This window comes from Neolamprologus brichardi, chromosome 13 (genome assembly GCF_056152115.1).
Source record: "Neolamprologus brichardi isolate AB-2024 chromosome 13, ASM5615211v1, whole genome shotgun sequence".
Lineage (NCBI taxonomy): Eukaryota > Metazoa > Chordata > Actinopteri > Cichliformes > Cichlidae > Neolamprologus > Neolamprologus brichardi.
Window position 1 is genome coordinate 17,578,976 of NC_142116.1, and position 12,499 is coordinate 17,591,474.

At 41.0% G+C, this 12,499-nt stretch overlaps 1 protein-coding gene across 3 annotated transcripts in view; it reads left to right on the forward strand.

Annotated features, from left to right (window-relative positions):
• mlip (muscular LMNA-interacting protein) overlaps positions 1–12,499 on the forward strand; it is a 37,200-nt gene that overhangs the window by 9,033 nt on the left and 15,668 nt on the right. For all 3 annotated transcript variants that reach the window (XM_087850252.1, XM_087850254.1, XM_087850253.1), the window contains exons 3-8: positions 6,761–6,886; positions 7,440–8,987; positions 9,637–9,708; positions 10,159–10,239; positions 10,317–10,400; positions 10,525–10,560. In XM_087850252.1, the coding sequence (XP_087706378.1) occupies positions 6,761–6,886; positions 7,440–8,987; positions 9,637–9,708; positions 10,159–10,239; positions 10,317–10,400; positions 10,525–10,560 (1,947 nt within the window). The remainder of the gene's footprint in view (positions 1–6,760; positions 6,887–7,439; positions 8,988–9,636; positions 9,709–10,158; positions 10,240–10,316; positions 10,401–10,524; positions 10,561–12,499) is intronic.

The window sequence follows — 12,499 nt, forward strand, 5'->3', positions numbered from 1 at the left end:
CATATATTTTGTCAATGAATTACTCAACTAAGTTTGCATGTGACTGTATATGTCATTGGAGACAAACCACACTAACCCTATTTTTTATTAATGGAAATCGGAATGAATATGTCCCTATTTTCCATTAAACTCTTCCTGCATGGGGGACACCCCAAGTCAGTTTCGCCTTAGGTTAAGCTGGGGTTAGGTTTATCACCTATGATGGCTTAGACCTCAGACAGAATATTAAATTCTTTTCAGTGGAAAATGAAACTTAATTGTAAACGATTAATAATGCCAGTCACCCGAGGATCAAAAGACACACCTTAGTTTCGGAGAACAGTTCATCTAACTCTTGGTACTTCCTTCTCAGACAGTGCAACAGACATCTGCATGAATCACCTTCCCAGAGGAAAAGGCTATAATTAGTTCTCAGGTTCACAATGAAAATATTTTACCCAGGTAGAAATTTCCTGTTACATTTCTACATCTTTAAACAAATTGATGGAGTCAAATTATTCTAGGTATTCCAGCAGCCAGACTCATACAGCCTATATCATGTTTGAAGATTCATATATCCACATCAAACATATGTCAGAGTGACCTCAGGCATTAAATTTGATGTTCTCTGACTGTAAAGGGCAGAAGAAATGGTTCTGATGCTAATGACGCTCCTCGGCTCATCGTGTGAAAGTTACATTTTGTATAAAATAAGGAGCAAAAATGAATCAAATGTAAATAATCTCACACCAAATACGTAACATTTTTTCTGCTGGAAACTACTTTAGTGCGCGCGCACACACACACACACACACACACACACACACATTAGAAACACCAGCTGATCTCGGGGAGGGGGCTGATGCTGACCATCAGTTGTCATGATTGCTGAAGGGGTTAACGTGCTATTGGATGTTGATGCAGCATCAAAATCACAGCAGCATCACAGCTCTGCGTGCCTGTAGTCAGCTTGCTGTCTGCCTCTATATAGACTTCAAAGTTCTTCTCACTAGGGGGGTGACACCATTAGTTTCTCATCTTCCTCCACAGCTATTACCTACAGGAGCGACAGCCCTTCATCTTATTAGCTGACAACATATAGGCGTAGCTACGCTGCTGCAGTGCAGAGAAGTGCAGAGAAGCCCGTGTTCAGTCTTTTCGTAAATGAACAACATAGAACTCTGTGTGTGTGTGTGTGTGTGTGTGTGTGTGTGTGTGTGTGTGTTTGCATGCATCCAAATTTCCCTGCTATGAATGCAGCTGATCTTCCGAGTTTTCTTCTCTATTCAGTTGGACCTCTACAGTGATCTATATCTTCCTCTCATATGGTTGCATTTTTTTTTCTGTTATTCAATTAGAAAATGATTAAACACCTGTGGAAGTTAGATACAGAGGTTCTTCTCATATAGATTTAAATGATCAGGTTTTATCATCTATCATCTATATTAAGAAGTAATTAAGTATTACTGTAATCAAGCCTGATAGCTTTTTATATAATGATAAAAAACTATAAATGAGAAATGAAGTGGTATATAACTCCGTTGTACTCAGTTAAACACTCAAAGCGCTTTCTTAAGGCCTTTACACACCAGAAAAATAAAAATCGTCAAATGTTTTATTTAAAATGTTTTTCGGACTCACCTGTTCTTAATGAAGTTGCTCATACATGTAATTTCACTGGACAAATTTGCAGCGTTTAGCTCACATTCTTCTTTTTTTTTCTTTTGAATTTTCTCTTAAATAAACAGATCTGACCAATCAGATCAAAGGATTTGGCTGCAACTGCGCTAGAGGCTCAGGCGTGCACCAGTAATGAATATACAAGTAGTAAAATAATATTATTTTACCTCAGACACACAGCTAGACGCTGCTCCGGGTCGATTGGCTTTCTGAAATTATTTCTCTTGCTCCTTGGATGTGGCCCCAAATCTGTCAGCAAGAGCTCAAACTGTCCCACTGACATCCTGAAATATATAAGAAAGTGGTCGTGATACGGCTTCAACTCCTGGATCGAGCCATGAAATTGTCAGTGCTCCTGTCTTGTACTGAAAATTGGATGATGGACCCAGAATCCTCTCAGTAAGGCCCTTTACTACCAGTCTCATTCACCCAAACACACACACACACACACACACACACACACACACACACACACACACACACACACACACACACACACACACACACACACACACACACACACACACACACTCACACAAGCACTTTTATGTACACTTAAGTGCATGTATGCCCAAGCCTACTCTCGTGTGCAGACTGGAGGAGCTGAGGGCTTAATCCTCAGACGTTCTAGTTGGCAGACGACAGATGTTGGTGTTATTACTAGAGAAAAAAATCACGTATTACTAAGATTACTAATGACTTTTCCTAAAAGCAATGCAGTATGTTAATTAATTGCTTTCCGCAGAAAGTAACTCACCTTAATGCTTCAAGCTTGGCTGCTCATCACTGCCTTTGTTACCTGAAGTTCAGGGTCAGGCTGCTGGGTCAGCAAACACTCAGCTTTAACATCATTCTCAGTTCTTGGCTAGCTTTGTGTTGGCATGCTGTCTAGTTGATGTTGTGTCGGGAGTATACTGGATTTGTTTCTGTCCTGGACACAGTTTTCATTTCACCATTGCACTAATGTCCTTATCTCCACTGCTGAAAAGCTGTCGATCACTCCACCATTGCCCTCCTCCTGCACAGGAACCAAAATCAGCTGACCGTAAAAGGAGGCAAAAGGTTGTTTGATATATTTTCTTTTCTTTCTATTCTTAATGTGCAGACAACTGACAACCTTTGTAATGCAAGTAATGACATAATTATACTGTCACGTAATAACTGACTTTAGTGTAATAAGTTTCATTACTGTGTGACTGATTACAGTAACACGTTACACCCAACATCAAAGGGTACGTGTGAGTCACAGCCACCCCAAAAAGGAAAGAAAATTATAAATAAATGTAAAATTATAAATAATGAAAAATAAAGAATATAATATAAAGAATATAATAGAATTTTGTTGCATGGTGGTGCAGCGGTGCCTCACTGAGTGACATGCTTTTAAATCTTCAACACACACAAGTCGCCCCTGAAATAAAGCTCTCTTTGTTTCCTCCTTTAATTTTTCTCTCCCTTATTTGTTGAAGTCCTTGTCATCCTGGATAAAAGAAAGGCATTCGATAACAGTGAAAAAGGCTGCTTTCTGCTCTTAAATTATCCACTTTGTTAAGCCGAGTTATGAACTCATTTTCACACCACTTTCCATTAAGCGCAGAAAAAAAGCCTCTTTGGTTCCACTATTGCAGTCTTCCCTGCTCAGCCGCTGATATTTTACACTCAGGTTAATAGGGTGCCCATCAGTTTCACGCAGCGATCCGAGACCAGACTGAATGAGCCAGTCACATCTTTATTAATCTTCTATTCATTTGGGTTTTTGTTAAAACTGAAATCTAACACGAACAGTTGATCCCACCATTTGAAGTGCAAGAAAACAACTCCATGACACCCTTTCAAATTATTTCATTTTAATTATTTCTACAGGACTGATCCAATTCTGGGCTCCTTGTGGCCATTAATTGAAGGTTGGCAGCCCAAACACACAGACAATTGACTGGTATTATCTGCCTTCTGATCTAGTTTTTTGCTGGGGAGCAAAAAATTTCCCACAAATCTGGACAGATATCTTTGACTTGCTTCCATCCTTTGGCACAGCCTTTCTACACAATCCCCCAAATCCTTTTTTCTCTCCCTTTAATGAATTCAGTGTCACAGGATCTAAAGGTCCATCTGCGAGAGAGGCAGACTAACTGTGCTCAGTTATCGCCATCCTTGGTTTGTCTTTCTTAATGAGATGTTATATGGTTATTAGAAGTGAAGCTGTAGTCGCTGACAGGCCAGAGTGCAGATCGGACTCTGTTTGGTCCATCACTCAACTAGAGGGGGAGATTAATTAACGAGCAGACTTTTTCCTTTTTCCTCTGTTTGTGAAGACACCGGTTTATTACAGTGTGCCTTGTTTCTGCTGAGTTGTAGCCTCAAGTTGCACACAGCTATCTGGGATAACTGTGCCTTTCATAATATGCATAAAAATAACAGGCTGGCAGTCTGTCACAGCTCAGTGCTCATCCTGATATTGTGCTTTCATGTCAGCTATATATGAACACGACTCCAGCATCTACCTCCACCTGCTGTCTATAGCTCGTGCATGCTAAAACCCACATCCAGCCACACGTTGCTCACTTTGGCTGATCGAACGATCCCATTGTCTACACTTACTGCCTGAATTGAGCTGACTCCTATATTGACATCCCAATATACAGAATGTAAAGAATTCCCAGTGAGACATTCAAGAGCTCATTCATCCTTCAGTGTGATTTAGAGTAGCCAGATTTAGAGGAAAGACACATGTCTTTGCGATCAATGGTGATAAGTTCTCATTGACAGTTTGCATTCTGATTGGCCGACATTAATTTGAAATGAGGCTGTACAACACAATACTCAGATTCTTCCCATAATTACTAACTCATTTTGACTTTTTTCTTCATTTTTATTCCCACTTAATCTGCGGTGCATCACAGATTTTCAAATGATTTACAAATGCAGGCCATTTACCATTTTCTTCAACTCTATAATGAATGCACCAATGCTGAGCAATGAGCACATCTCTTTCTGAAATACCCAGCGCTAAATCTTCAGTTTCTTGCCAAGAGATGGGGAAGCTTAACTAAGCCACCATAATAAACAAATGTTGTTATATTAATTAGTTAAGAACTAGGCAGACCAGAGTAAGACATGTGAAGTTAAAATACTATATTTGTATCATAGAGGCAATAATTTATCTTATCACTTACATTAACATTACTTTTTTTTAAATGGCACTTAGTTTAGATAAGAAAAATCCCTTTCATATAGGTTCTAAATATGATGACATTTGACACAAGGTGTTTGATAATCTTACTGACATTAGATGACATTTATGCTGCACACACTTCCAGAAATGAATGTCCTTCTGGCAACTTTTCATTGCTTTGATTACTGCTCATCTACATTACAGGCAAAAGAAAAATACAGAGAATTTTTTAATTGGTTCAGAAATCTGAAGGTTGTCATTATAAGATAATGTTGTATGTATATTTAGCATCCTAATTGCCATGCCAGGGAGAGTGTGCTCATATTTATAATGATTCATATAATGAGCAGTTACACGTTTTAGCTCAACATGTATTTTCACAGATAATCCTGTTTTAAACTGGATTCCTGAAATGCATTTATAGTTCACACACTAATATTAATTATATGTAAAACAATGAAAAGGCCTCATTTTTGGTTATCTGTGGCACTGGGTTTAAACAGTGTTTGCCTCTGCAACACAAAGTGAAATAAATGTTCTACATAATGTGAAATTAACTTAATAGAGTTTATTTGAAGTTCTTCAGTGTTTAAAATGTATGCCACAAGGCTGCAGGAATATGGGCACTGCTGGTGTCGTGACTCAGGAAACTTAGTTTTACAACTTACCAGTTTGCCAGGAAATATGTGACTAACACTGTGAAACTGTGCATTTTAAACCAAACTCTATTTCTTTTCTTTTCTTCTTCTTTTTTTTTTTTTGCTAAGTCTAACCACACAGCTTTGTTGCCCAACTTTAACCAAACACCAGAAAGGAAAAGTCAGAAATGAAAGTAAAACAAACAGGTTCAATGCTGACTATATCAAAAAGATTAGCTGTCGCCTCACACCAAAAAGCTTCTTGGTTCAAACGTGCTGGTCAGCGTAGAGCTCTTCCTGCGCCTGTGTGGGTCTTCTGGGTGCTCACGTTTCCTCTAACAGACATTTACTCAACGTAATTAAACACCATAGAAGTTTTTATGCTTCTAATATGGAATATATTTCTGAAATTGTAGCTATATAGTCAGAGATGTTTCTTATATAAAACTTCTATGTGCCTCATTCACACAAGCACTTTTTCCTACATGTGAGTGCATTCTATGTACCATTTACACAGATTCACACTCTGGTGAATGCATCAGAGACTTGGGGTTTAGTATCTTCCCCAAACATAATTAGGCATGCAGACTGGAGACTAGGGCAGCCGGAGACTGAACCACCAACCTTCCAATTAGTACATGACCTGCGATACTTCCTGGAAGTCAGCCTTCCCAGTGTTTCCACAGATTATTATTTGGATATTCAGTCCTGAATATAAACCTTAAGGATGCTCTGTTATCCTGATTGTTGCAAGCGCTTAATTTTTTGTTTGACTTCATTCTGTCTAAAATACACATAGCTATATATATTTTGATTGGGTTGGGATCTGGAGAAATGGGTTCAGAAGGAGCAAATCCTCAGGTGAGAAGGATCCTGCCAGAGCCTAATATTTTAAGGGTTTCTTATGCTACTACCTCGTCTTTCTAATTATGCCCCGGTAAGAGGATTAAGGTCAAAAGGACACCACAAGCGCAAAATTTAAATTTCGTCCAGTGGCAAGCATGCTGTGTTAATACACAAAAACAACAAGGCTTTAACGTTTTACACTCTCTGCTGTCACTTTACATTTTATTAATACTTTGGCATGTACACAGACCCTGCGTCAGAAGCTCACATGACGCGTATACTACGCCGGTGTCTGCATGTGCGTGCCCATGTGAGTTATATCTGTGGGGGGATGTGGCGTGTAGAAACCAAACACACCCCCGAGCTCAGAAAGGGTCACTGATGATCACCTCGGGTTTCACTCGCAAAGTTTCTGTTTAACATTTGCTTCATTTTCCCCTGTCAGAACGGAGCCGTGTCCCACGAGAAGACGAGCAGGAAAAGTGTATCAGACGGGGAGATTATCAGAGCAGAGTGGGTCTTAATTAACGACTCTGTGGAGGGAGGAGCAGGAAATGTAACCCTACCGCAAGTAAGTAAAACTCTCAATGTCACGAGCAAGGCAGAACAAAAAAGCTTTGACTTAATGTGATGTAGATATGTGTTTGTGTGTGTACGTGTATACACACAGTGTGTATCTTTGCAGGGTCTTAATTTACAACTTAATTTACAAGTACAAAGTTAAATTTGGTAAGCTGACATTCACTAAAGAAGCACTGTCAGGAAATTAATTTAAAAATAAAACGACTGTCCAAGGTGTGCGTGTGCTGCTTTTCAAATGTGACATTTTAATTGGACTCTAAAAATACAAGAGTTCTAGTGTCTATAATGAGTACATTTTAGTTGTGCTTTTGCAGGGGGTCAGATGGTGTTTTCATCAAAGTAATTTCACAAACCAGCCACAAGCTTGTTACAAACGCTATTTTGCAGGGGTAGCATTTTTGGTATATCTGGGCTTTTAAGAAAGTGGAGGGAAAGTCCATTTTCAGTAATTGCTTCCTGAGGTGTGAATTTTCAGATAAGACGCAGGAAAGAAAACGAAAAAAACCCCCAAACTATCTTTTTTCTTTCTTTTTGTTTTTTAGTTGAAGACTTCTCCAGCTCGTGCCAGCCTCTCTCAAACCAAATCCTCTCTTTCAGTCAGTGCCCAGTCTCAAAATACACCAAACCACGCAGCCGCAGAGACGGCCTCCATGGAAACAGGCGCTGATAAACACAGGGACATTTCCCAGCAGCAGTGTCACCACACCTCCAGACACGTTGAGGTTAGCTTGGGTTGCTGTGCAAATAGAACGCCAGGGTCAGAGGACATATTAAGCCCCGCAGACTCTGGAGACCTGCTTCCCACACTGGCTTCTTCCAGGGAGTCCATCCTCTCAGGTGCCTCGGACAGAGAGAAGAGCTGGTCCGCCGTGCGGCTTTCCTCGGTCACTTCTCCTGCCTCGTTAAGCCGTACCATTTCTCCCTGCTCATCCGTCCCCTCTGGTGTCTTCACGCCTTCTGTGATCCAGGTCAAGAGGCACATTCTTGCTCCAGGCTCTAGTCTGATCCACATCCCTCAGACCTGCTTCTCATCCTGTGAGAGCCTCTCCTCCTCTGTCTGCTCCCAGAACCCTCCTCCCCGCCATCGGCCTCCTCTCACCCGACTCTCTCTCCTCACTGCCATCCTGAGAAAAGGTCGTCTTCCTGTTCTGTCCTCAGCGCTACAAAGACCGTACACCCCCTGCTGGCCTGTGAACCCCGTAACACTGTCCTTCTGTAACGCGTGCTCAGCAGCCTCCAGCGTGGCCTCCATTCCCCTCGAGTTTTCGTCTCGGTTCTCCTCACTGGCATCTATAGACGTTCAGAACCACCATTGCAGGGAACCAACATGTCAGTCAAATGAACTCAACAGAACGTGCACGCCATCTCAAGTGCAAAGACGTTCAGAGCCAATGAAGAGTTTCGCGCTACCCCGAGCTCCTGTATTTTGCTCAAACTTCCTCTCTGCTTCTCCACCAAAGCATGAAGAAACAGTCTGTACAACTTCCAAAATCTTGCCCCTCACACACATCTCCATATCCAAACTCCCTGAGCTGAAGCCCAGCAGTAATCACACGTTCCTCAAGGGCAGTGCGGATAATAACCTTAAAAAACTCATCTCCCCGTCCCCCAAACTCATTAACGAGCCACAGACTTCCACGCCCCAGAAATGGAGTCGCAAGCCAAATTCATCTCTCTCAAAGCTTCGTTGGCTTTCTCAGCAACTGAGATCTTCACCTGTCTCCCCCCCTCATCCTGAGCCTTCTCACTCATGTGCAACGATTTTCCCCGCTCGTGCTGACACAGCATCACCTCTCCCTCCTCCACGAAATCCCACAGGAAGGTACGAATTAGAGAGGAGCCACTTCGACCCCACAGGTGCCACACATTCGCAGGGCATTCGCAAAGCCCCCTGTCTGTCGCCTTCCTGCTACACGCCCATTGTTTTTTCTGGATGGCCTTCACCCACCAGCTCTCCCACGCCAACGCCTTCTCCTGCTCCACCAATCAGAGATCTCACCCCTTCCCCTTTCTCCCTGCGCTCCACACCCTCACCAAGGCCGGGGAGTGGAATATCAGACTACAGTGACAGGGAGGGTAAAAAAAGAAAGGTAGCCTCTATCTGTGCCGTGTGCATGACTCGTTTAAAGTGAGGATATTTTTTACTGTGTTCCCTCTGACATACTGTTCTCACATCCTGCGTGGCTAAAAACAGACTTCTCGCACTTGACATGTGGATATCAAGCGGCATCGTCTATGTGGAGCTGATTTTAGATGTGTCTTTTATCCATTTGTCTTTGTCAGTGCTCATTTGTTCCTTTGCAACAGTTTCAAGTGCACTTTTCCAATGCCTAAAAAGTTTTTTTTTTAAAGCTGACATTAACCGAATGGGTGCAAAATTCAGAGTATTAACCACCAGGAATTCAATTTATTTCGAGCCAGCAGGGGCAAAATAAGTTGATAACACACTCATCCAGTTTTCTTGCCCGTCGGTGAAGGAAAACTAAGCTTGTTCATAATGTAATCCATCAAACAGGCCTCCTCTGCAGCAAAGTGATGTAGTTTCCACAGGCTAACACACTTCGGCTCACACTGCTGGGCAACTCTGAGTTTGACTGTTTTGCATGATAAGCAGCCAGCACCAACAGAAGACAGAGCATGCCTATAAAACAATTTCCATCAGACTGTCTACAAAGTTTATCTTCAAAATTTAAATTGTAATTACATTTATATTCATATTGTTTGCTCTTCTGTCTCCAGACACACAAAATTACGCTAAGCTACAAATCCCTCGCCGCTATTCCCACAAACACCCTGCTACTGGATCAGCAAGTGAGTTCACTTCTGGCTCTAATCCCATTAATTTGCCTTGTTAAATGGCCAGCCATACAGTACGAAGTGCTAATGATGCAGCCAGTGTTGCTATGGTGAGCATGATGTGAGTAATTTAAGATAAATCTTGAGATGCACTAATCAGATTTAGAAACTGCAAAAAAAAAGAAGACATTTTGTTCCTTCATTTCAGAAGGACTTAACAGCAGCTGCAAGGACAGTACTTCTTAAAGCTTTATTAAAAGTCATATCATGCTCAGGGAGACATGAAAACACATTCACACCTCTGTATGATACATGTAGACGAAGGAGTTATGCCTGTGAAGAATATAGAGTGGATCAACAGGAATTGTCTGGAGGAGATGTTGTAATGAATTGCGTGCTATTGCTCCAGTGAAACCATTAGTCGTGGAGGGGAGCTCAATTTCTTCTCTCTCTTTGTATTCACAGGCCATAGATGAGCAGGTCGAGAGAGAAATGAGTTCCTGTGACACGCTGAACACAGGCATCGCATCAGACACCCACACTGAGGTACCACTGCACACATCGCCGCCGTTATTTACCGCACACGTTGCGAAACGGCATCAATAAGTCTGTGCTCTCCACAGATGTGCTCGCCTGCTCAGCTCCGGCAGCAGTCTGAGGAACTTTATGCCGTCATTGATGAGATATTGGCAAATTCCGTTGCTGCAGTGAGTTTGGTGTTTTATTTCACTATTAATATAAAATTAAACAAGTATAAATGTGGTGCTGAAAGTCACTTAACAGGTTTCTTTTTTTTTATCCTTTAACTCCAACACAACCCTGGCACTGTAGTCCACCAGGTCATCAACAACCAACAATGGTCTGCAGGTAAAATATCTCTTTAACAGCATGTGAGCTATTTTTCCTTTGAAACTTTTACACCAAGATATTATCACTTTAAAACTAAGAAGTTGGAGGATTAAACAGTTACTTAGCTAACAAGTATTTTAATTTGCAAATAATGTGAAACAGGGAGGAAACGAGGGATCTGAGCCCACAGTGAAGTACGCACCTGTATATGATCATAACCTGTCTTATTTTCTGATTTCTTATCAAAAACTGTATTTTTCTGAGATTAGCATCGTGCTGTATCAAAGACATAAAAAGCTTAACCTGGCAGTAAATCCAAAAGTATGGTCATTTTTCCACAAACTTCTATTCAATTAAACTTGAGTTTTTTGCCACACGAGTCACTCCCGGATCCTATTACACAGAATGCAGCTTTAATTCAAATGTTTCACACTTTTTTTTTCCATACACACTTTATGCTTAGATGGAGCATGTCTTTATACTAACCTAAGGTGACTGGCTGCTGACTCCAGCTTCATATTGAACTGGGACACATCTGAGAATGGTGTCAGATCAATCTTTGGCCCAGTCCCAGGTGAAATCAGTCACAAAGAAGTTTATTTATCTCCTAGGACACTGCTGCTCGCAGTCGTCGTTCACAGGCTCAGAATCTCTTAGCTTTTCCTCGTACACAACTAAAGAGCTTTCAGTCACTACAACTGCACTAAATCGACTCTGTGGAATCTTTTTAAAGAAGCAGTTAAAAACATTTTAGACTAAACATGCCTTCTGTTGGGAATTGCATTTTATGTCTTTATATTGGCTGCTAAAATGTTCTTATTTATTTGACTCTTTTCCTGTTGCTCACTGCTTTGTGACTGTCTGTCTATGGAAAGTCTTACCTTACCCTGCACTGGCAATAATCTGATTGTTTGCTTCACTGGAAGATTGCAGCACTCACAGTTTATATGGAAGATGTCAACTTGTCTGCAAATACCAACCTGCTCGCTGAGCAAATTGGAAACAGAACCCATTTGCAATCATCACAAAATCTGCCCCCTTTGAAACACGTGGGTTACAGCTTTTACTTTGAAGGTGAACATCCTCCGTTTCTAGTTTCACATTCTTCTGCTTGGTGGTTAGTTAGCGAGTGTTTACAGACAAATGGCATCTTGAATACAAACTACAGATGACTGTCTGCTGGTGACCAAATCAATCATGAGCAGATTCTTGGTTTGTCCCCCCCCCCCCGCTCTGCTAATGATTTCCCCAATCAACAGCCAGATAGACGGTTTCCCCTAGTGACTGGTGGTTCCATGAAGGTCACTGGCTGTTCTCTAGGCCTCTGGGACTAGTGGTAGCTGACTGTGTCTTTGTCAGCTACCACTCTGAAATTACATCATCTTGTCCAGTTTGTGATGATTAACAAAACTTAATTTTTTCTTCTTTTTGTCTTTTTTTTGTAAAAACTGTTAAAAGTTCACACTGCAAATTTTGCACACACAGTGATGCAAAGCTGACTAAAGCGTTGTCATCTCAGTTCTTTAGTGCAGAATCTGTTTAGGTCAATAAAAAGAAAAAGAGTAAACACATGCTCTTTGCACCCAGAATAACAATGCCAATCAGTGTCATCATTTTGCATCCTAATTGCAGTTTCATCATTTTTAAAAGGAGCAGGCAAGCAGCTTTCACACAAAAACACACCCAAAAACAAATAAAAGAGAGAAAGAAAATATACATTTGTGTCTATATATAACTAAAAGTGTGAACCATTAAAGTAAAAATGAAATAGAAAAGATAAATAAAGAACTGCAGTAGCTTTGGAACTGAAGAAATGAGTCCTCTGTACTGTTTTACTGAAGCACAAGCAGGAAGTTGGATAAAAGTGAATTCTAACTATATGAGCACAAGAAATGAAAGGACATCTGTCCATTATTTATCAAAGGAGAATGCTTCCTATAGTTTCCAGAGAAAACAA